At 40.5% G+C, this 26,305-nt stretch overlaps 1 protein-coding gene across 4 annotated transcripts in view; it reads right to left on the reverse strand.

Annotated features, from left to right (window-relative positions):
- The window catches only part of FNBP1L (formin binding protein 1 like), an 85,195-nt gene extending 59,306 nt beyond the window's left edge, over window positions 1-25,889 (reverse strand). For all 4 annotated transcript variants that reach the window (XM_060232247.1, XM_060232244.1, XM_060232246.1 and 1 more), the window contains exon 1: window positions 25,562-25,889. In XM_060232247.1, the coding sequence (XP_060088230.1) occupies window positions 25,562-25,585 (24 nt within the window). In that variant the 5' untranslated portion in view covers window positions 25,586-25,889. The remainder of the gene's footprint in view (window positions 1-25,561) is intronic.
- Between the last annotated feature and the right edge of the window lie 416 nt (window positions 25,890-26,305).

Consider the following 26,305-nt stretch of genomic DNA (forward strand, 5'->3'; position numbering starts at 1 on the left):
TAAGAAGCAAATCAAGGCTCAGGAAAAAGGAAAGACAAGGAGGAAGATTGAATGCCTAGAGGCTACATATGCTTGCAACCAGAATCTTGTTCCCCAGATGGAAATTTAACACTTATAACTGAAAACCTGCACTTCTGGCAGAAAGAAATTTGCATTTATCACATTTTAAGAGAGTTATCTGGCTGCAGCTGTAACATTCAAGAACCTAGTATTTAACTGTATGATATTGTTTTTAAAAAGGTCTCAAGCTGCCATTCATTCTACATTTTCCCCCTCAAATTAATTTGCATTTAACCATGGTTAAAAGCTACTAATGCAAGAAACAGCAAAAGAGTAAATAACATGAGGTAGCAAAGGTAAACCTAGTTTTATCCTTACAACCCAACTTTATATTGTCTCCTCCATATACAACATACATGGCAACACAGAACCAGCATTATCATGGAAGAAGCCTTAATAACATGAATTGCTCAGCTCTTCAATATCAAGTTCAATTATCCAGAAGAAACATGAATGTCCAGTACTGACAGAGTTGACATATTGATGCACAAAAACCTGCTCAGGCACAGTAATACTCTACTACTCTGCAATAATGTTAAAAAAAACCTCTAGCATGGGGTGGAGACAAAGAGAGAGACAAATGTATATATTTGTCTACATATACACTCCCAACATATGTGAAAGTTTAATTTGGAAATTATAGCCACATTTTTTTTGGTGAAGTACCATCCACTGTTGGATCCAAGCACTGCACATGCTATGCTGTGTTATTCTCAATGTTGCCCTCTCTGCAGATAGTTACATCTGGCAACTGGGGCCATGAAAAGACCAGTCAAATCTTTCTATAAATCTGAGGAAAGCCCCCAGGTTTGCAGGAAAATCTGAATTTTTTTTTTTTTTAAAAAACACCTTGGAGGGTTAAAAAATCCAATGTAAAAGCAGCACCTACAGCTTTAAGAAGCAAATGCACTCTGGAATCTCAGTAGATGTTACTAAGCAACTACAACATTACTCTCAGCATTTAGCCTTAGTTTCTGCAGTAAAAGGCAGGGAGAGATGTCAGAGCCCTTTCCAGGACTGTTTCTTTGATGGAGGATTCATTGGATCTAGGTCCAACAGGACTCACTGGCAACTTGCTACCACAGGATCTGCATGTCTCACCTAGGCCTAGCTGCTTGTCACTGTTCAACAGCAGTCATGACACATAAGTCAGCATGGTAGTGGTCTCAGTTTCTGGCTATAGTCTGGGTGATCCAGATTCAAGTCCCCATTGTGCTGTGGAGGATCACTGGGTCACCTTGGACAAGCCACACTCTCTCAGCCTAACCTACCTCACAGGGTCATCATGAAGTTAAAATGGAGGAGAATGAAGTTAAAATGGAGGGGAATGATAGTCGCTTTTGGTCCCCATTGTGGAGAAAGGTGGGATATAAATGAAGAAAATAATATCGCTGAAGGGGGGGATAGATAAGTGGATTGGGCGGAGAGAAAGAAGCAGGGAAAAGGGAGAACTAAGGAGGTTTTCAGGCCAGGAAAGGGGAAATAGTAGCAGAGGGGAAGATGAGATGCCCCAAACAAGTTCTTGCAAGCCTGTGTTAAAATGTTATCAGAAACTTTGCCTTCATTTTGTCCTTTTTTCTAATTATTTTGGCAATATTACACTTGCAGCCAATCAAATTCCCAAAAAGTACTCTAGAAGTAAACCAGTGACAAAACACCTTCCTGCAGTGAGTAGCAGAAAAATGCCTCTGCTAGCCCAGGTCAAATTTCTTATTCCTCTGACCTGGCACCAAATCAATGCTGTCCAAGAATTCTGGCACACTATAGTTAGGGTTGCCAAGTCCAATTCAAGAAATATCTGGGGACTTTGGGGGTGGAGCCAGGAGACATTGGAGGCGGAGACAGGAGCAAGGATGTGACAAACATAATTGAACTTCAAGGGAGTTCCGGCCATCACATTTAAAGGGACCACACATCTTTTAAATCCCCTGGGGATTGGGAAGCCTAACTATAGTACTGCCAAATAAAAATGTTTTCCCCATATATCACTAAGAAAACAGAAGAACCTTTCAGCAGTTAAGTCTCTCTTCATTTTGTCACATAGAGGCAAGATTTCATGGCATTAAAAATCCAACAAGACATGGGCTAGAGCTAGGGTTGCCAAGTCCAATTCAAGAAATATCTGGGGACTTTGGGGGTGGAGCCAGGAGACTTTGGGGGTGGAGCCAAGATCAAGGCTGTGACAAGCATCATTGAACTCCAAAGGGAGTTCTGGCCATCACATTTAAAGGGACGGCACACCTTTTCAATTCCTTCCTTCCATAGGAAATCATGAAGGATAGGGGCACCTTCCTTTCGAGCTCATAGAATTGGACCCCCTGGTCCAATCTTTTTGAAACTTGGAGGGTATTTTGGAGAGAGGCATTAGATGCTATACTGAAAATTTGGTGCCTTTACCCCAAAAAAACAGCCCCCCGGAGCCCCAGATACCCGCAGATCAATTCTCCATGATTTTCTATGGGAATAAATCTCCATAGGGAATAATAGAGTTCCCAGCAGATATTTCCCTCCCCTCCCCCCCGCTTTCTGATGACCCTGAAGCGGGGGGGAGGGTCTCCAAACCGGGGGATCCCCTGCCCCTGGGGATTGGCAACCCTAATACAGAGGCACCCATTGAAGATTGAAAACTGTTTATTCAAGTTGATATGAACCATGGACTCCCTTCTGGATTGTTTGAATACCATTTTGGGCTCCATTTTTTTTATATTGAGGGGTACCTTTGTATATGAGTTAGGATACCTTTTCTATGGAATTCCATTCACAAGTGATTATATTTTGAAGACTGAATATATCTTCATGTATTTACATTATTTGTAAGTTTTTTAATGTATAACATTTATTTAGAACATACCACATACATATCACTCCACAACGAAGGGTGGGGAGAGGGAAAGGTCAAATTATTCTGGGATGTGGAGTAAATTTTTAATAGTAAAATTAATTTTAAAAATCATAAAAACAGAAGCTTGTACAGTCGAGGGCAATATCAACAAAGAATCAAGGTATTTTTCGCTCCATAAGACGCACCTGAACATAAGACGCACCTAGTTTTTAGAGCCGTTTGTGTGAATTTAGAGGCATTTGTGTGAATTTTTTGCAGTATTCGCTCCTTAAGACGCACACACTTTTCCCTCCACTTTTTTGGGGGGGGAAAGTGAGTCTTATGGTGCAAAAAATACTGTAGGTAAGGTCAACATTTGTTAAAAAAAAAAATACATCTCAAGTTTGATCCAAAAAATTCCCCCTACAGAATGTTTTGGAATCTATCCCAGACCACAGAAGGAAGAACATCTACTACCCCCTTGTTCCCAGATCCATGGAATCTACCAACAAAGGGGAAATAGCTCCAGGTTTACAAACTAAGGGAGGGAGAGGAAGGGGCCAGAGCAAATTCATATACATATCACTCTATACAAAAGCATTTTTTAAAAAAAATTCTGGGATATGAGGTAAATTTTAACTCTAAAACCTATAAAAATAGTCACACAATCAAATTAAGTATCAACAAAAAAATCTGGGTAGGGAAGGACAATCAGAAAATCACCCCCACAATGTACTTTGTGAGATTTTTGAGACTGGTTGGTCACGGAAACCTAGGGTTTTTTTCTCTCTCTCACCTCCAACTGGGGATCTTCTGAGTTTACAATTGATCTCCAGGCAACACAGATCAGTTCACCTGGAGCAAATGGCCACTTTGGGAAGTTCCACCCCCAAAATCTCCAAGTATTTTGCAACCTGGAGCTGGCAACCCTATTTCTGGAAGGCACTGCACTGAAGCTAAGCCCTCTTGAAAAAGGTAGTAGGCAAATCCTACAAGATAAATGGCACCAGCATTTGCTGCAATGTCAAAAAAATCTTCTATGTTCTGATACAGGAGCAACCCCTTGTACACCAGTTGCTGAGGTGCAAGCAATGAAGGGGTTTTTTTTTAAGGACTCATTTCCTGGGCACATAAGTAGTCACTTGGAAGAAGAGCTTGCTTCCCCCAGAACTGCAGCTGTTATCAGCTCAGTGTACCCGCCAAAAAAATCCTCTCTGGACAGAATGAAGGCTCTGGAACTCTGCCTCTTCCTTCAGTTCACTGACTCACAAGTCCAGCCTGTGACGACTGATTCCGCGCTGAGGTGCCGTGGCGAGGGCGACGACTGCGCCGAGGAAGGCGCGGGGAGCCCGGTGGAGGAGGGGAAACTTAGGGAGCGGAGGGCGGCGCAGGGAGAGCCACCGCTGAGGAAGCCAGGGAGGCAGGTCATAGCCCTGGGGGCTCTGGAACGTCCTGCAGGCGCCGGCGCCGCCACAGACTGAGGCCAGGCAGCCGCGAGCCGGCCGACCCGCCTTCTCTCAGCCTGCGCCTCAACGGCATGGCGCGCGCTCTTGAACGGAGCCTCAGCCACTGTGCATGCGACAGAAACCTGTGCGTGCCGCTTCACACACGCACGCACACCTCTTCCTCAGAACTTCCTTCTGCAGAGTCAGATTCGTTTCTGAATCTGCAGAAGGTGCCGTTTCCCTCCCCTCCCCTCCCCCCGCTGCCATTTTTGGGGGGAGCGGGGGAAGAGACTGGAAAACCTGGAGTCTCCCGCCAGAGCAGGAGGGTTGGGAAGGCTAGCTAGAGCTTAAAGCCTACTCCATGGTGGTGGTGGTGAAGAAACAACCCTTCTCTGCCCATTGCAAGCCAGTATAACTCTTCCAGGTAGTCGAGGGCCTGTTGAAATCTGGCCTGTAGAAACTGGTCGCAGCCTGCTGTGACCAGTTTGACACTATGCGGATCCTTCCCAGTTTGGGTCTCTACATTAGCAGTAAAGGGATCGGATGATGCAAAGGTTCTGGCTTATCAAGTTGTATGGGATACTTTTCAGCTAGAGTCAGGAAGCAGACAGGATTCTTGAAACTCTGAAGCATACCACCTACCTATTAGTATGACTTCTGCCCCTCCTGGTTGCTTTATTCTGCTGGGGGGCACTAGCAGACTGTGTCTGGAGAGATAGGGTATCTGCCCTTGCCTTCTCTGATTAAAGCATCTGTGTTAGAAGAATTTGGAATCTCTCCTCCCACTAGCAGCAGCTGTGATTAAATCTTGATTTGTTAACTCATTCATCCCAAAATTGTCTCCAAGCACTGGTTCATGATTTCTAGAGCCTCTGAGATCCACTAGAAGTGTGAGAGGTGGGGTGCATCCACTCCTAAAGAAATCTACTCTGGGCCCACAGAGAACTATTGTCCAATTTCAAATGTACCATTTTTGAGCAAGGTGAATGAACAAATACTAGCGAGACAACTCCAAATATTCTCGAATGAAATGGATTGTCTGAGTCTTTCCAATCTGGTGTCAAGCCTGGTTATTGTAGCCAGGAGATGGATGGGGATAGTCAGCCCTGTTGATTCTCCTGGGCCTTTCAGTGGCTTTCAATACCATTGATCATGGTTTTCAGGCTTGGACCAGGGGGCATGGTTCTGTAGTGGTTTTGGTTGTACATGGAAGATAGGTTTTAGAAGGTGGTGCTAGCAGAATCCTCAGCTCCTTGGCCTCTGGGTCCCACAGGGTTCTAGCTTATCCTCCATGTTTTTTTACATCTACCATGAAATATCTGAGGGACTGTCTAGAGATTTTGGCTGGGCTGTCATCAATATGCAGATGATACTGAGCTCTATCTCACACTTCTATTGGATCTCAGAGGCTCTGAAAATCATGAACCAGTGCTTGGAAGCAATTTTGGGATGGATAAGGGTTAAATCAAGATTTAATCTCAGGTGCTGCTAATGGGAGGAAGTATTCCAAATACTTCTAACATAGATTCTTTAATCAGAAATGCCAGTTGGGAAAGTGTAAGCAAAATGTTTTGTTCTGTCACTATATTAGAGATTTTTCCTTATTCATGTCAAGCAAACAACTGGACTGGAAATTTAAGAACTGTGGATTATTCATTTATCCCATGCTTAATAGGTCTGAAATCCTTTAAAGTACCCAAGCAGTCATGAGAAAAAGTAACTGTCCCTAGGAAAATAGATGAATAAAGAAAACTACAGAGAAGACAGCCTTCATTATATTGAGAGAGGGATATTCTCCGCAGGTAGAGAATTATCTAGCTAGCTAGAACCCAAGCTGTGGCTCTTTCCTCCCTCCTCAAGCAATTAAATATTCTAAATGTATAATTTTATTTGCTGCTCTTCCACCAAAATTTTCAAGGGAGCTATATGTAATCACAACATGACCATATTGGAAACTAAGCTAAATGCAAACAGAAGCAGTGTTTTTTTCACCTGTGAGATCTTGCCAGATCTAAAATGCTAAGTGCAGGTGTCCTGGTTGGTTTTGCATGGGAGACCACCAAGGAATCCAAGGGTCACTGTGCTGAGGAAGGCAGTAGCAAACCACCTCTGTTAACCCTACAGGGTTACCACAAGTCAACTGTGACTTGACAGCACTTCATTAGTACTGGTTGAAGACTGATGTTCTTTGCTGACTTTCCAAACAAGACTGCAAGAAACACTGCTATAATTAGCTTTGCTTGTCTACTACTGAATGTGTTACAAAGCAGCACCTCTCCAGCTAACAGAAAGTGCCCTAAAAATAACATAGGTCACTCAATGAATAGTTCTATTAGCTATTAAACCATCTAGTTCAGGGATGTCGAACTCATTTGTTATGAGGGCCAGATCTGACATAAATGAGACCTTGAGGGGCCGGGCCATGTCGGGCTGGGCCGAACCATGTTGGGCCGGTCCATGTGTGTACCTATTTAAGATTAGGTAGCAGAGATACAAATTTTATAAAGAACACAGAGAAACACAAAAGATGCTTTCTTTATATTTCTCCTATGGGATCCTGGGAACTGGGCAAAGGAAACTCTGGCTCTTCCCTTCCCCAGGGGACTGGGGGGAGCCTCAGCCAATAGAAGGAAGAGAGGTGTGGCTCAGTAGCTCCACTGTGCAATTGAGAGAGGCTGGCCAAGCAAGTTATTCCTTCCCCTTTCCTCCCCAAGGGAGGAGCCTCAGCCAATGGAGAAAATAGAGGTTTTGCTCTGTAGCTCCTGTGCAATTAAGCAAGCCTGGCAAAGCAAACTGTTATGCAGAGAGAGGGAGAGAAAGCAAGAGAGAGGGAGAGAAAGCAAGAGAGAGGGAGAAGGAAGCAGGTGACAGCCAGTTCCTTGGGGGCCTGACAGAAGCCCTTCAGGGGCCTGATTCAGCCCCTGAATTGCATGTTTGACATCCCTTATCTAGTTTCCAAGCAAAATGCAGTTCAAAGCTTCAGCACTGGAAGAGAGCTTCTTACTCTGCAAATATCTATAATGAATCACTAAGTGTTCAAAACACAGCACATTAATCGTATACATTTCTGCAGTAACATAATGATTACTGGGAATTACAGGCTTTTGTTTTTTGTTACAAAATTCAGAGTGCTTATCAATTTATGCATGGAACCAACACATATGATTCCTTAAAGTTAGTAATCCTGAGATTATATACCATGTTCCTTTTGCACATGTTAACATCACTGACTGCCACAAACAAAGGTGGGGGAAATGATGCAAGGACATTCAATACTGTACTAAAGGTGGGGATATGATCAAAAGGTAAAGTTGACAGCTTTGAAGTATGATTTTAAAGAAGTGAGCTACTGAAAAATGTGTTGACTACCTACTCTCTACTATACTGAAAAAAACTTGACCAAGCAAAGGAAACACACACAAACATCAACCATCAGTATGCAGTAGTCATATCAACAGACGTGTGTGTTTGTGTATTGATATGATTACCGCATATTGATGACTGATATTTATTGTACAGAAGCCTATTGTTCAAATTCAAAAAGCCAATAGGTATCAGCTTTGCACCTGTGGTTGTGTTGTAAACGAATTTTAGCTTCAACTGCATTCAACTTTAAGGGCAGACTATATTTTGTCATTATAGAAATTGGCTTCAGAAGTTCTAGTTGAAGAAAGGGAGCCTAAGAACTGCCAATGCTTGTTCCCATAATGGCAAATCACAATTATTGTTATATCTCAACCAAGTCTTCATATTTTTCTAGAAACTCAAATCTGGAACATCTGAGCAATATAGGCTTTTGGCATTTTGAGAATGTATTTTATTGCAATTTCAGATGATGATCACCAAAATAAGAAAGTAACCTCATTGCTGAGGGCACAGTCCCATGGCTGGCTAACTTACATTTGTAAACAATAACACATTATTTGGACTTGGCATTCATCCTGTGCATTAAACTTCTTTAAATATTTTACACCTTACCCTAATAAAATATGGATTTACAAAGGTGCTTCTAATAGGCAAAAGCCTCAATGACATACAGAAAATTATGGCCTGAACACAATTCTCACTATTTCCTAAAATTCATACCTAACAATGTATCCAATACCTGCCAACACAACTAGTAAAGTGTGCATCACAACAGCTGTCATTACTCAAACCTGCTTTTCTACAATGAAAACACAAAAACGGATACCTTATGTACTTTTGCAGGTGATCCAGTAGTATAAACAACCATGATATGAATCATCTTAAAGTTCAGATAGTTACATAAGATCATCTGTTCAGGTGGACTCCTGCCAGGGTTTGCCTGCATAAACTTGTACCTTTTAAGCACCCAAAAGTATGCTATGTCAAGAACTCATGTAAAAGTTTCCCTTATAGAAAGTCAGTTGACAATTGGCTTTCGTCTTGATTCTTCAGACAGAACCCATAACATTAGTACTGTTCAGGGAACAGCTAAACCACAGCTTTGCCAGCATTTGCCACTGTTACTAGGCAACCACCATGACACTGGAAACCAGGTCAAACATGCTGAAGTTAGGTCCTAGAGTTATTTTTTTAGCCAAGATCAAATAGAATTTTTTAGCCACGGTTAAGCAGACATTTGGAGTTATATTGTAAAAATATTTATTCCTGGGTCAGTTCAGATATTTCAAAGCAATCCAAGACGAGAAACAGGTATTATTCCTTTCCATGATAAAACACAAAAGATCCCTCCATTCAAACACTGAATTATCCTTTCTTCCCACAGTGGGAGAAGAGCAGGAAGGTGTATGTCCAAGGCCCACTACCAATCTCTGAGAAGAAAACCTAAACTGAAAGTTATTCCAAACAAAGAGTAAAATTTAGAAATTGTGATTTTAATATGTATTATGGAATAAATCATATCCCTTATATGAAATACATTCTTGACCCACAGTTTTAAAAATCAAAGGATGACAGACTATATAAGCAGAGTTTTGATCTCATATTAATTTTTCTAAGTAAAATTGTAAAGAAGCGGCAACTGACAGATATAAAGGGAAGAATACTAATTTCTGAGGTATATAAATAGTCCAATGTTATTTTAAGAACAAAGTGGCATTAAAGTAAAGTTTCAGCCTACTGCAAAAATGATGATGCAAGTGTTTCTAAATGGCAAGCAAGAGCTGAAAAAAAATATGTAAAATATCTTCAGTCAATATCAAGAGCACTAAGACAGCATCCTCAACAGAAGAAATGCATCACTAATAGTTAACTTACAGAAACCATTCAAACAATTAGGCAAACCAAGTCTCTTAAATCTAAGGAACTGGAAATGCAGCTGTTACCTTTGCAACAATTCCACTTATTCTACCTCCCCTCCAGAATTTTAATACCTGGGTTGTTGTTTTCTCTCTTTTCTCCAGCATCTTTTCAGGCTGACCCTAGTGGAGGCTCAGAAGTTAAAACCTATTTCAGATTGCACTTGCCTCTGTTTAGACTAGAGCACTGACCACGTATCTCTAACAGCCAACATTTTCTTTGTCACAGCAAGCTGTCATACTTAGCTTCTGAGCACATCAAAAAACACAGAACACCAGGAACTGGTTTGTCAATGCAGGCACTAAAGACATGCAAGTGTTCCCCATGCCCAACACTGAACCCAGATTTCACAAATAAAAGGGAGGCAATGCCTCTTTTTTCTCCTTCCCCAAACCAGCTCCAGGGTTGCAGCTTTGGGGACCATGCATTTCCAAAACTTTCTCCCACACACTCTTTGTCCAAGAAGGCTGAGAGGGGAGATGTGAAAAGAGAAATATACTGCATATGTCACTGCCCTGAACACTATCATTTCCAGCTGCCTGAAGTCTTCATTTTTGCAAATTGGAGGTCTGCCACACCAGAAACGTCCCTAGATATAATCCTGCCCTATATTGCTTAAAACAGAAAAACTGTGGAAGTGAATCACAGACAGGGTTGAAAGCTCCACACCCCATCATACAAGCACCACTTCATCTCAAAGACAAATTACTTTATTTAAATTTCCTCTCCACTTGCTTTATTTTCAACAGGCCCTGTTAGTTTGTAAATTAAAAATACTTCTAGCATTTACACCTTTTTGATTACACTTTCATAATATTTTATAGACTGCCATAACCGTTTTTTAAAGGTCTGTGCTTTTACTCCCTACTTCAAAATATTTAACGCAGCATTTCCTAATTGTAACAAGGCTACACACTCTACTTATACAAGGTTTCCATAATGCTGCCATCTGCACAGATTTGAAACTAGATTCTAACCAAATCAGAGATGTGGAGTGGAATTTTTTTTAAAAAATGTATATATATATAAAAAATCCAATTCTGTACTGTCCTGCAGAAAATTTCCCACCCCACATATGTAAATTCAGTCTGTGTACAGTTATTGGGGCTGTTGTGTTGCAAATAATTTTAGACATGTTAAATGTAGGAGGTGAAACAACAAAAAGCACCAGCGTTGAACACAGTCCAGGCTCGCATAGAGTATATTTGCCTTCTTTTACTAACATTATCTAAATTTTGCTAACAGTTTTTAATTTACTGGTATTTATTCAAATTTTGAACCTGAAATTTTTCTGAAAACTTTCTGATTTAAAATTTCCCAGAAAACCCACACTACCAAATCTTGCTACAACCGTATTTTTGGACAGATACTCATTTTGTTTATTCATTGATATTTTGCCTTGTCTGAGAAGAATAATACCTGTAGGTACCAGATATCGATATATATGGTAATTTATTGTTGGTCATTTGTAACTCAGGGATCAAGCAATGTGCTTCACAAAAGGAACTGTGGTTAGTTTAAATACTTATGTTGTATGCACTCTAGATGCCACCAAAATGCTGGGTTTGGACTCTATAACCCAGTGTATGAAAAGAAGAATGCTGGAACTCAGAAGTCAGGCTGGTTGAGGGATCGATTTGTTCATGCTGGGTAGGGTATACTTATCCCTGCTGCATCTGGTAAGGAATTCAGGATCCAGCCTTGCTGTGAGGGAGGCTACCGTGGTTGCTAGGACTACATTCTTCCATATTCATCTGGTGTGTTAGCTGGCTATTCTCTCAAAACTCTGATAATCTTGCCACACTAATCCATGTACCTTGGCTGAACTACTGTGACAGACCACTGCTGTATACAGACTGCCCTCAAAAGTATCACAGAAATTTTAAAATGGCCACTTTTTGACTGGGGTAGGTTGCCATGAACACACTATGCCAAAGTGAAACATCTTCATAGGCTTTCTTTCTGTGTGTTTCAAAGCACAATTCAAGGTGCTGGTTCTTTGTGGTCTGGGATATACATGTATATGAAGATTTTGTTTTTCTTAACACCCAGAACCAAATATATATTATATATAAGGTTGGTTCTTAAACTGTGGCTCTGGATCCAAAATGGGTTATGACTCCTTCCAGATGGGCCATGAGTAGGAGTGAGCATTTGGCATAAGCCAAACTGAATAAATACCCCCCAAAACACCTTATTATTTTCTGGATATTTATTAAATCAAATAAGATTCTCTAATAATGTTGTTCAATAATAATGCTATATGTTTATCAAAACTAAAAATTATATATACACACATACATGTGCACACCAGTTTAATTGAGATAAGATTCTTGCATTTTACACTGAGGAGAAAATGAGTGCTAAAGAGTTAACTTTGCAAGGGGATCCCAAACAGTTTAGAAATGGGTCCTCCCACTTCAGTAACATTTAGAACCACTGCAATATTGCAATGAATTAACAAAAGCTTAAGGTTGAAGGTATTTTATACAACCATAGGACTGTAACAAATTCCCCATCTGATGCTACAAATTAATCATTTTACTGCTCTATACTGGTCTGCATTGTACATTTACATATTATATTACAAACCTCTAAAGGCAAGCTGATTCAGACAGCTCAGTCCATTGTTTATTTTAAGTTCCAATAAGCACCCCTCAACAGGAAATTAAGCATGAATATGGAAATGGTGAGTAGATGGAAGAGCTGAAACCTAGAAAGCACGTGGAATTCAAAACTTATTTATGCATGATAATCTACTGTTTGTCAATTAGAACTGAAAAACTAGAACAACTACTAGAGGGAAAGACTCTTAATTGCCTGGTAATAAGGCCCAATCCACCTGTAACATGTACAGTACAATAGCTGCCAGAACACTGAACTATTCCACAAAGGAAAAACCATTTGCATGAACTTTAAGGGGTTGAGGTGATTATAACGGGGCCACATTACTCTTACAAAAATTATGTTCTTTTAGATGGCTTGCGCAACATTAATGTAAAGCAGTAACCAGGACAAGAACATCTGCAAGCTTGGGATACAGTGTACTACTGTGTCAGACCGTCTGAAATAATACTATTTCAGAACCAAAAAGCACATTCCTTAAGGATATCATAAGGAATATATTCCAGGCCGGAGCCATCAAAGCGAAAGACTGTATCAAAACTTCCTCCACAGCAAAGGCACAGAAGTAGATGAACTACTCCATGAGCTCTACGCTGCACATACACAAAAATGGATCAGAGCAACTGCAAATTGGGATTTCAGGCATTGCAGTAGAAAATCCTGGAGCCTGTTGAAAAAACTTGGTGCAAGTCTGCCTGTGCTCTGAGGAAATATGGAGGTAACATCAAACCAGGTAGCTGCCCAACTGGTATCCCTATCCAGAGTTCTGAAGGACTGACATTTTATAGTCAAGATAAAATGAGAACTCCAGATTTTGAAATGCACCTGCCCTGAAGACTATGAGCTGTCAGGGGATTTCAGTGCTGAGATTTCAAAGGCATTAATGACATCAAGAATGGGAAGTCACCAGGCTTTGACTGCATCCATAATGAGTTCCTGATCAACAGCAGCACATTCAATAAGTGGCTCACAAAGTTTCTCAATGACATCATGTGAACAGGAAGACTCCCAGGGGAATTCAAGAAAGTGAACATAGTTGCTATTCTGAAACCTGGAAAACCAAAACTTCTTGCAGAAAGTTACAGACCTCTTTCCCTTCTAAGCTCCTATTATAAACTCCTCAAGAGGCTAATCCTGAATAGAATCAGTGACACAATTAAGAAACATGCCTCTGCAGAGCAAGCAATATTTAGATTCCATCATAGTTGTGAGGTTCAGGTTCTCATTGTAACAACTTTCATTGAGGCAGGGTATCAGAAATGTCTTAAGACATCAGCAGTTTTCGTTGATCTGGCTGCTGCTTATGACAATGTGGAGGGATGGTCTACTGTACAAGTTTTTACAAATTTTCCTCTGCAGAATATTATTGCAACTCATAAATAACATGCTGAGCTATAGAACTTTCCAAATAATTATGGGTCAGACATCAGGAAGCAGAAGAAATTGAATAACAGTCTACCCCAGAGCTTGGTCCTCACTCCAGTTCTTTTCATTCTATACAACTCTGATGTTCACAAGACAATACCTAAGAAGTCTGCTTATGCCGATGACACACAATCACACAAAGGCACAAATCAACGGAAAGGACTGAGGAAATACTGATGAGGGACCTCAAAATTCTGGCTGATTAACTACTGTAAATGGCAGCTTATCCCAAGTCCAGGGAAAATAGAACACTCCTGTATCCATCTCAATAACAATCATGCCAACTGTGAACTGAATGTTTATCTTAATGGTACCCAGTTTACACACAACCATAAACCTAAGTACCTTGGTATTACCCTGGACAGAACCTTGAGCTATAAACACCATCTTACAATGTAGTGGCAAAAATATGCATGTGAAACAACATACTCCAAAAATCATGTCATACAATTTGGGAGTGCATCTGCTACAACACTTAAGATGCTCAGCTTCAGGGCTGGTGTATAGTACTGCAGAATATGGCACTTCAGTGTGGCTCAATAGCTTCTATGTCCACAAACTCAATGCAACAATGAGAACTGCCAGTAGATGTACTAAACCCGTTCTGACCTAAGGTTATTCACATTGCGTCACATTGCTCTCCTGTATCCCTGAAGACAAGATGCTCTTCTTTGTGAATACAGACAGATAACTGAAAACAGAGAGTTGTCTATCCTCAAAGATATGGCTGATGCAGACCTATTAAGACTAAGATTCTGACACCCAGCAATAGGATCTGCACAAATCCTGCAATCACAAAATTTCAATCTAGGGAATGAATGGTTGTGAATATGGATGAAATTAGTTCCACCCAATATCCATAACCTGATAAACACCAATGAGAGGCCCACAGGATTTGACTTGTCACATAAAGTATGAAACACGGCTAATAGGATATGAACAGGCTTTGGCAGTTGTACAGACCTGTTGTTTAAATGGGGCAAAATACCAGGATCCGTATGCAACTGCAGTGCAACCCAGCCCACTAAACTATTTTCCATCTGTCACAGGAACGTGAATGTTGTGCTTTCCAGGGAGATGTGATGGAGCTCTGTGAACTCTCCCCAGCTGCGATGGAGTGGATTGAAAATTTAGATATTAGTATTTAAGGAGACTGCCCAGTCAGTCTGTATACCCATTATATTGGTTACATATTTTATATTATTATGTTTCCTGTATGTAAGTCTGCCATACGATAAATAAATTTCAGAATTACTTGAGGCAGATGACCAAATGCAGATGTTTCAGCAGAGATGCTAGATGACATTTTCAACCACCTGCATTTCACGCAAATTGAAACTCTGACCATTCCAACATATTCCAGTTCCAGGGTGCTGATTAAACCAGCCTCAGAACAAAGAATTTCACCACTCTCTTTAGCTGGGTTCTAACAGTCTTACAAAATTTGGTTTGAAACAGCTTCTTCCTATAACTCTTCTTGATTTTTAAAAGATTTAGCAAGGAGATAAACTATCAATAAATTGGCTCCCCACCTTCATTTTAACAGTCTCAATTATTTTTAAATCTTGTTGTATAGCTAAAAATGTATGCAGCTGGTCTAACTCCAGCCATTACTATTCTGATCCCATCCCAGGAGTTTCCTACATCAGAAACTGGGCAGACATATGACCATTATATACTATATCTTACATCATGAGTAATATGTTGTGACCCAACTGTGAAAACATAGAGCTGTCAAATACCAGATGGAACACAATATACATAAATAGTAGATTGCATTCTGCATGGCAGGTCACAAACCCTGCAGGCCCTTCTAAGGTGCTTTTCCAGCTACAGGCATCAACCACTACACATACCTTTTCTTTAAAAGTACGGTATATGGGAAGCAGTCCCAAAGGTTCCTGCAACCGTGCTATTAGGAAGAGCTTGGCAGGGGAGAGAACGCTGCTGTGGATATTAATCTCCACAACAGAGACTAAATAAATCTTCAAAGAGCCATAAAGATTATGTTTTGAATTAGAAACAAGATGAAGTTATTTTCCTTATTTTAAAATCTATGTCCCACATTTCAATAGAGCTCTTAGATTCTGCATCTCCAACCATAGTGGTTGGATGAGCAAGAATCCACTCCTACCAAGAACATAACTGCTAGCATTCATGCACAGGATTCTCCAGTCAAATTTCTCGCTCCATGTTGTATGAGAGTAAAAATTATTTCCAAGACCATAACAACAGTTCTCAGGAAGACAATCTTAACAATCTTCTACAAACAATCTACTATTCAAAAAGACGGTGCTTGATCCATGTTGCACAGAATTGTACTGATCATGTAGCAGTCATGAACAGAATTCTGTGGAATATTTTCTGCTCTATATATGTAAGTATCGTCTGTTTATCTGTGGTTATCAGGGCTGTTGTGCAGCAAATCATGTTTGATGTGCTAAATGTGGCACATGAAGCATGGGCAACCTCAGTGCTTCTAAATGGTATATTTGCCTTCTTTTTCTAATATTACTTACGTTATTTATTTAAATTTTAATACGAACATTTTCTAGATTTCCCATTCAAATGTTCCCAGAAAACCCTCATCACTGTCATGTATTTTGAACAGCTGGTTTGATTCTTACTATGGTGTTAAGTCAGCATATCTAATGCTGAAATCAAATTTCTATTTAACATTTAAAGAACTGCTGTGATATTAACTAGAGTATAGCCAATCGCACTCAGCATCCACTAAAGCATGAATTGTTTACATTTAACACATCAGTTCAATTGATTAGAAATAAACTTAGCTTGCCAGTACGAGGACATAAATAGTGTTCCAGTACTGAAGAGAACAATAGAAAACGCTATAGGAGCTCAGAGACTTACAGCCAGACACACACACATAACAGGTCCTTCACAGTCTTCAATATTTGTGGAATGCTCTGTACAGTGCACATACACAGAAATTTATGCAACGGTAGAATCTCTGTTCAATGGAGAACATGAAGCACCTCTGAGTGTCTAAGTGCAACTCTGTGTCTCAGAGCCACAGTGGAGCTTTTTATTATGTTGTTCAATAAACTCTTGACTGGAACACTATTTGTGTTCTTGTATTGGCAAGCTACGTTTATTTTTTAATCAATTGTGTAGCTATGTTAAATGTCATTTGGGAGCAATTCTTATCAGCATGACCAACCCACTGAACATTTACCAGCATGCTTCCATATTATCTGAACCCATATTAGGGGTATATAGTCACTCTGAGGAGATAATATGCAAGTTCCCACTTCACCCCAGGAAGGACCGAGGATGTTCAAATCACATGTATTAACAAAACCAAGCAACTGAGCTACCAGGCTGCCTGTAGCTTGGTTTCAACTATCCCTTGCACTTGTGGGTTCTATCTACACACTTTCCCTGCAAAATACTCATGTTTCTTGTCAACTTGGCAACACAAGCACATTCAGCACAGTATAGTATCTGTCTGTGGATACCATTCCCACAGCAATCTAGTCTTGGAATGTCTCTGGATTCTCCATTATAGATGTGAAGCCCCAACCCCCCCCCCCAAAAAAATCTAGGGGGCATTTTTTCCTAAAGACTCTCCCACTACCCCAATTCCTCCAACAGAAATGCTGAGAACTTCAGGGAACACTGGAAAACATTATTTTTTTTAAAAAAAGGAGTGCTGAAAGAGCTGCACTGACTACCCATTTCTTTCCAAGCACAATTCAAGATGCTGGTTCTTAACCTCTAAAGCCCTAAATCAGGGGTGCCAAACTCATTTGTTATGAGGGCTGGATCTAACATAAATGAGATCTTGTTGGGCTAGGCCATGTCAGGCCGGGTCATGTGTGTTCCTATTTTAAATTAGGTAGCAGGGATATAAACTTTATAAAGAACATATCACAATTAAAGATTTTTTTTTTTACAAAAAAAGTAAAATAAAACCTGTTTAAAATATTAGCACTTGTTGGTCTTAAAGGTGCTTTCTTTGTATTTCTGCCATGGGATCCAAGGAACGGGCAAAGAAAGCTCCAACTCTTTCCTTCCTTCCCAAGGGAACCAGGAGGGGGAGGAACCTCAACCAAGAGAAGGAAGAGAGGCTTTGCTCAGTAGCTCTGCTGGGCTATTGAGAGCCTGGCAAAGCAAACTTTGCCTCCCCTCTTTCCTCCCCAAGGGAGGAGCCTCAGCTAATGGAGAAAATAGAGGTTTTGCTCTGTATTCCTGTGCAATTCAGCAAGCCTTGCAAAGCAAGCTGTTATGCAGAAGGAAGCAAGAGATAGAGAGAAGGGAGCAGATGACAACCAGTTTCTCGGAGGCCTCATAGGAGCCCTCTGGGGGCCTAATTCAGCCCCAGGCTGCATGTTTGACACCCCTGCCCTAAGTGGCTTAGGGTCAGAGTCTCTTAAGGCCTATCTCCTGTCATGTTGTCTAGCTCACCCATCATTTATAGTCTGCCTTGCTCACTGGGACTCCGATCATATTACACAGAGTGCCCCAATATAATCTATGGGATGCATCATTCAATAAACAATCAAACAGGATTTAAATTGTAGAACTAGTCATAAATATAAAAACAGAATTGAAGCAAATCAAACTGTTAGCACCATAGATTAAATGACGCAGAATTACACAGTAGGTTCCAACTTACAGCAAACTATACACAGTGGCACAGACCACAGTTCCTAATAATTTATCCAAGCAACTTGGTGAATCATTTGTACACTTACCATTTTCTCAGCATAGAAAAGTCCTCTTGAATAATTCAGTTTTACATAGTTTGCAGATAATTAGAAGAGTGGGAGCCTTCTGGACCTCTTCTCCACAATGCGAGGGCAACAACAAAAGTGTGTGTATGGGCAACTGTAGATTTTGCTCATTTGCAGGTTGGCACCTGCAGAAGGTCCTGCTCAGATGAGAAGCTGATGTGGTAGAGCACGGAGGAAGAGATATGAGGGTCCAAGGCCATGAAGGGGTTTGTATGTGATAGCCAATAGTTTAAATTGAACCCAGTAACAGATGGGCAGCCCATGGAGTGACCACAGAATGGGAGTAATGTGCATGTGCCACCTAGCTCCCAATAACAGCCAAGCCACACCATTCTGCACCAGCTGGAGTTTCTGAACTGATTTTGTAGGAAGACCAATCTAAAGTGTATTACAGTGGTCTAGCCATGATGTCACTGTGGCATGAATTCAGGTGACCAGAACAGATGTATCAAGCTAAGGGGCCATTTTTTGAGCAAGGCTGAGTTGGAAGAAAGCCTTATTTTGCAGCCGCATTAACTTGCGTCACCAGCAACAATGCTGGATTTAGTATAACCCAGAGGCTCTTAACTGAGTCAGCTGAACCCCACTGAAAGTGGGGAACATAATGTCCTTCAACACCTCTGACTTACCAATCAGCATTACTTCTGTCTTTCCAGGAATTAATTTCTATTTGAGATGTGCTTCACAAGCTCTGCTCTCCATGCCCCTGCCTTCAGAGCTGAGGTGAGCAGCAACTAGAGAAAGGTCTTTTTCCAAAGTGACATCCCACCTATAGAATGCACCCCACTCCCACCCTTGTCTTCCAGCTACATTACTCTCTTCTAGGCCCCAGGCCAAAACATTTCTGTATACCAGGCTTTTAATTAAGAGGGTGATCTTTCAGCCCTACCTTTATTGTGTGTGTTTACTCTGAAAACTGTTGTTCATCTTAACCAACAAAATGATCTACGTGTTTATGCTCTGTGTGGGTTTTAATGCTGGATTTTAACCATTTTAATGTGTATGCATTATTGTTTATTTTGTAAGCCATTCCAGGCAGCTTTTCAGAAAGGTAGCGTGAACATTTCCTAAATAAATAAATCTTTGAGTGGAAAAATATTCACTAACCATGTTTGTTAGGTAGCAGTATATGCCACATGAATTTCAACAGTCCCTCCCTCATCTGCAAATATATGATAAGAAGCAATATTAAAAGAACAAATACCACATACTAAATGGCAGGGAAAAAACAATTTCCAATACACTGTTTAATGTCCACTGTATAAGGAATTTAGCCTACAAAAGGTTATTTAAATAGTAAAGCAAAAATGCATCTTGATTTCTGTGGTACACCCCTACAAGAAAACTACATTACAGAATCATGAAATGTTGGTGCATTTGTAATACTAATTTACTTTATTGGACTCATTATAAAAAGTTAATGCCACTTTTGATGGTTGGAAATGTTATAAACCAATTTGTTTTGTGTAGGAATGGGTACAGTGGAAACTGACTTAAGGCACACCAATTCTGATCTGAACTCAAGTCACAAAGATCAGCCAAGAATTTGTGTTTTAGGGAAATTGATTTTATTCAGCAATGTAAGTCGCTATCAAGGGTGAGCATTTAATTAATCCTGTTTCTGGTGTTACAAAATACTATTTCCCCTTCTTTTCCTGCCATCAGCTAGGCAAAAAGTCATAATTACTCACAAGAATGAATACATTTTCTGCCAAGATGCCACTGAATGCTCTTCTATGTGACTATAGAGCAACAAAATAAAAATTAATACTTTATTAGCAGCATGCCACTCCCATCTTCATCATAAGCTGACTACGGTGCTGAATACAATGGTAAGAGAGAGTCACATCTATGTGTGGCCCTCTTACAGTTGCTAATAGGTATAGAAAAATGCTCTTTTAATACAGGCTCAATGTGTGGAAAAGTAAAGCTGAACCTTTTTGTGGCATGGAAGTAAATAACATCCCAGTGAGTCTCTATTTAAGGGAAAGAATATGTTAAGCCAGGCTAGGTGGCAACCCTAGTGTTCTCTGGATCCCAGTTATCTATGTACTCATCTCTATTATCTAATTTAGCTTTTCCTCCATTATCTCTCACTCATTATATCCCCAGACTTTTTAAGCTGTTCACACCATTTCTAACCATTTCACACATGTGATGAAAGAGGCTCTGGATTCAGTCTTCAATGTGCCTGAAAACAGCTTTTTGGGATTTTTATTTTTTAAATTAAGGAATAGAAACAGAATTCTGCTGCTGTTCCCTTCACCCTATCACTCATTTTAGATGTTCTAGATATCATTTTGACATACTTGTACTTTGAGGTCTTTTTTGACTTTGATCATTGGGATAGACATTAAAAAGACCACTATCTTAAGAGATCAAACCACAAATGAAATCATATTTGCTTTATTTAATTAATCCTTTTACTATTAAAGCTCTACAGCATTACCACCTGGCAAAATAGTATAAAAACTTGCAGATTCTCAAAGATATTGGAAGAGTATTTACTTTCAGCAGAAAACTGAAAATCTTAGTTAAATATTATTTAAATTATTTCTGCCAACCTGGAAGATTTAACTAATGGAGAAAAAGATCTCAATACCAACGATACACTTTTTCTGAAAACAGGATTGAAAGTGTCATGCTCCCATAAATTTGGACAACTGTTGGAAAGATACTGACTAATGCTATTAGGTAAACCAAAATACAGCTGGAGCAATAATTAGCCTAATAAGACCTTTGAATGTTTTTATATTGTATTTTCATGCCTGGACAAACATTTTGATTCCAGAGTAACACAGATATACAGTTAGCCATTTGCCAGCTCATCTGGAGGGAATAATTCCTTCCAGACAAGTAACTTGCCAAACCTGTCACTCCAGGTGCCATTTGATACACACAGGTGGGAAGAGTGGTAACTTTTTTGTGGGCTTTTCATTTCTATTTCATCATTAAGTAAGATCCAGGTGGCCAGTCATGTTGGTCTGAAGCAGTAGAACAAAGTTTGAATCCAGTGGAATCTTTAAGATCAAGAAAGTTTTATTCAAAGTATGCACACTTCCTCAGATACATTGAAATGGAAGTTACCAGTCCATACCTATAGGTAGAGACTGAACAGCAAATTAGCATACAAAATAATGACGATCTTTTAATAGATGCACGCAGGAATAACAAGCTAATTCTATATGGTCACCATTGGTTTGGATTTAATTCCACAGGGGGGGGGGGGTAGTAAAGCAAATAAATACATTAAAATTGGAGACAGATGTGTAAATGTATCCTTCTTAACTGTGGCGTGCTAAGAGTAATTAACTGAGATCCTGCTGTTACACTCCATCTGTCTCCTTTCAAGCACAGAGGAAACTAATAGCATTCTTTTCTTTGAGGTGTGGTGATTTGTAGTGCAATATTATGTCTGTTACCAGACCAGAGAAATGCAAAGAGGAATGCAATGGTATAGTTTATAGTTTATAATAATATAGTTTAATGATACGGTTTATAATCTAAGGTGCAGACACACTAATGGGCCCCAGAGATAACATTTTCTGTAGCAATAAGCTACACTAACCAGTTTACAGATGTCACCTAACAAGATTATAAACAGCATCTAGTTTTCTAAAAACCATGCTAAGGGCCACTTCATCCATTTTAAAGCCATGCAAAGAGTTCAAGCCTTTATGTGGCAGTGACTCCATATGGAGTCTCCTTTAACCAGTATATGCAGCTCACCACATGGTTAAGCAACTATAACCTGCCAGCTGACACTGACAAGGAGACCCTGTGTGCAATAAGGCTGCCAAAACACAAAAAGGAATTTTACCAAAAGGTGATGTATATCCTATGCTAGACTACTGATCTTTTTAATTTAAAACAAACAAACAACGTAGTTGATTAGCTAATCATTTTATTCCCTCTCCCTTCTAGTTTCCTCAGAGGAGACAAAACTAATATTTATGAAATACAGGTGTCTACGGCAGAGGCTACGACTCTATTAACACTTTCCTAGAAGTTAGCCCCACTGAATAAAACTGGACTTCTGAGTAGACTCACTTAGACTTGCAGGTTAAATTGCTCATATGAATGAGGACCAAGAAAGGAAAAATGCTACTAATGGGTGAAATTACACTGTTATTATTCCGTATCAGAGCTTTCAATATCTTAATTGGCCCAACATGCTATTTTACATTGTAGGAAACATGGCATTCTAACATCAATCTTGTGACCAAAAGCTTAATGGGAGAATAACTGTTCAAAGAACAACCTCTATTCTGTAAACATGAATCCTAGTACAATTACCCAATTTGTTTTTTAAAAACTGAACTCTTCAATAACTTCTAGGAGTTTTCTGTTCCTTTTTAATATTTGTCCTATTATAGAATCTGTCCTACCAAAGAAAGTCTCTGGATCTTAAAGGAAATCTTAAAGGAAATATCAAAGAAGCCAAGTTGTACTTTGGTACAGACATATCAAATTTTATTACACATAAGCGAAGTTGGTAAACTGTGTTATACCTAAAAATGAGAAGACATTTCTAAAAGTCAATCATCACCAGGAAAAACAAAAACAAAAAACATCTATGCTCTCTCTTTGGGGAAAAAAACTGTTACAATATACTATCTCAAAGGTACTCAGTATCCTATAGATGTGGCAACACAGCTGGAAATGTTTAGCCTGTATTCAGGGTAGAAGGTTTTCTCTATTCTTGCTAGACCTTTATGACAGCCAAAAAAAATCTGCAAGAAAACACACGTGCATTTGCAGCTATTATGAGAAAAAGTAAGAGTACACAGATACCACGCGTGCACCGATGTGTATGATTTATTTATCAGTTATACTGATGCCACATACTGGATTGCTTTACTACACAGAGTGAAACCAAGGGCATGTCTTCCTTTGCCAGCAACCTGCAATTCCCCATGTACTTTAAAAATAATGTGTAATTGTTACTGGATAAATTCATCTTAAATCCCAGTGACAAGACAGGTAAAAGGCACAAAAATGGTACACAGCATGTGTGGAAACTCTTAGGGTGTAGGACAAAAACAAAAAGAGAGGACAATAATGCACATACAAATCACACCACATCAGTACAGTCTGATAGCCTGTACTGATGACAGCCTGAGATCAATACCAAGTCACTAGGAAAAGCAGCAAGCATCATTTGGGAAAAATCTAAACACAAACATTTAGAATTCTAATAAAAGTTGAATTTAATGCAGCATACATTTAGAAATTCAATTTTAAATAAAGCCGATTGTAAGTCCAGAAAAGCAAACTACTATGCGTTTTATTAATATATTCTTGTGTAAGAAATGCTAGAAACATCTGGTACTTAACGCAAACACATTTCCCTTTATTCAGAAGTGAAACAATGCCTCTTAATAAATTACAGTACTGGCAAAAGTTAACATAGGACTCCTAAGGAATTCCCTCATCCCAGAGAAAGATGGCTTTACAGAATGGCTATAAAAGGATTGTTACTGAGGCAAATTCTATTCACATGAAATAAAGCTATATTTGCAGATCAACAGACTGAAATACAAAATCTAAAAAAGAAGCGTCAGGATGGAGGAAAAGGGGGAAAATCTTTACCATCTCATGTAAAAATTATGTTGTACAAAATCAGCAATGTCTACTTTGGCCAAGGTGATTCAATTAATAATACATGTAATACTACATTTTGTGTTTCACAATAATTTGTGAACACCATACCATCATGATACACTATTCCACAGACCCCCACCCCCCCAAACCTACTGGAGCCAATGTCACAACTCCAGCTAAGCTAGGACCACACATAACAAGCAGATGCACTAAATGACAAGCTTACTGGCAGGGTATATATGTATATACACACACACATTTCATTTACTTAATACAGCTCTCCATCTTTGTCAAACAAAAATGGTTACACGTGAGCCATGATAATGCATGACAAGGCATTGTGACTATATTATGCTCTAATTTCTTACTTCTTTACACACTCCATTTATTGACTCAAAAGAAGTCATCACTAGCAGGGCATATCAATGGTAGCTAGTGCCATAGGCACAATGCCATATCATTAGCTTTCAGACCATTGTTACCATCAGCAAGCCCTAGTAATCGAGGGTTTTTTTAGAAAGTAAGCATAACGTGCATGGAGAGACAAACTACTTGCCAATTTCTTAGCTTTTTACCCAGATATTTAGCAGAAAGCATTACAACACTGAACACAAAAGGAAAATATTTCATTACTGAGCAACAGTACCTTAGAATGTTAATATTCAGGCTTCCTGTTGATTCAAATTAGATTCTACCCACAAGACTGAAGTCAATAATTCCTCCCACTTAAGCCCTCATGTTCAATTAAATGTGAGAGAAATGGTGATTTCAGGCTAGCAGTCCTCATCACATATTTACCAAATAAAAACAGATCACCCAACCCCTTTTGACTAACACACTGGAAACCCTTTCCTAGTACACATCATTGTCTGAAACAAGGATGCCAGTCACACCACAGCTGACTCACACCAAACCTGGAAGATCTTTATTTCCTCCTTTAAATAAAAAAAGAAAGAAACTTCATTGATTTTACGGTAAACAAAGCGATTATTCCTGGTGTGCGGCCCATCATTGTTTCATTGTTTAAAGAAACAGAAGACAGACCCTACACATTAAAAATCCAGTCAGTCAATGAGGAATGCGATGCTGTGGTCTCGGCTGTTCTATTACTCTGGAGAAAAAGCCGGAGGCTCCTGAAAAAGGGCGACAATCTACAACGGGGCTGTGATGGAGCGGAGCAAAGGTCGTTGCTTTAGAAGAAAAGGACTCCTGGCTAAACCAAATCCTGGAAGAACAATCCGAATTCGAAGCCCCGCCTTCCCTTTGCACAGGAGATGCCACGACCACCGACTCAGCCGTCTCACGCTCCACGGCCAATTCGCCCCCCTCCCCAACGCAGCCGAAATGCCTTCCCCAATCCACCCAGCCACCCTGGCGTAGCACGCTGTAGGGGGAATCAGAGGGAAAGATCTCCCTGCACACCCTTAGGGAGCGCCGTCCCACCCACCCAGAAGCCGCCCTAAACCTCCTACTCTTTGCCGACGCGAGGCGGGAGGGATAAATGAATCCCAGACACAATGAGGAGCGAGCAAGGGACTCACCCACAGCTCCGTGCCCCAGCTCATGGCGACTCCTCAGGCAGCGCAGACTCCACCGCCAGCCGCTCCTTTGTGGCGCTTGTGGGCACTCCTCCCGAGGCTGTTGCTGCTGCGGCTGCCGCCGAAGACGACGGCCGCCAACTGCGCGACCTTGCTGCCCCCTCAGACGGAGACCCGAGCCCCCTGCCCTTAGCGCCTGAGAGAGGGACACAGAGAGGCGGCGGCGACGCCAAACAACCGTCGCCTCCTCAGCTCCGCCTTACTCGAAGCTGGGAATTGGGAAAGGAAAGAGGGGAGGAGAGCCGCGGTGGAAGCTGGGAGGGAGGCGGGCTTGGCCGCTCCTCCTCGGGGAGGCCGCGGGATGAGGAGGGGAAGCGAGCCCACTCCTTTGGGAATCCTCGCAGGCAGACTGCTGCTTCCCGCCGCCGTGACCTGCGCAGGCACTGAGACGTGGTGGTGGAGTACGCTGAGCTGCTTCGGGCGAGAAATCTCGTCTTCCAGTGGAGTAGTCGGGATAGTCATCATCATAAGCCTTCCAGGTTCAAAACAAACCTAGCATCTCGCTTACAAAGAGTCTCGCCCAGCCCGCTTCCTGCTATCTGTTCTGTAGTTTTTTGTTTTTTAAAGGTAGGAAAGCATCTAAAAATGTGATTTCACGCTCTCGTACCGTCTTGAGTGATACAACCCGTTCTTCTAAGGTGGTTTTCTGGTGTGTGTAGGGTGGGCAGTTCGGCAAAATTCTTTCTC

Source organism: Heteronotia binoei, chromosome 2 (genome assembly GCF_032191835.1).
Source record: "Heteronotia binoei isolate CCM8104 ecotype False Entrance Well chromosome 2, APGP_CSIRO_Hbin_v1, whole genome shotgun sequence".
NCBI classification, from domain to species: domain Eukaryota; kingdom Metazoa; phylum Chordata; class Lepidosauria; order Squamata; family Gekkonidae; genus Heteronotia; species Heteronotia binoei.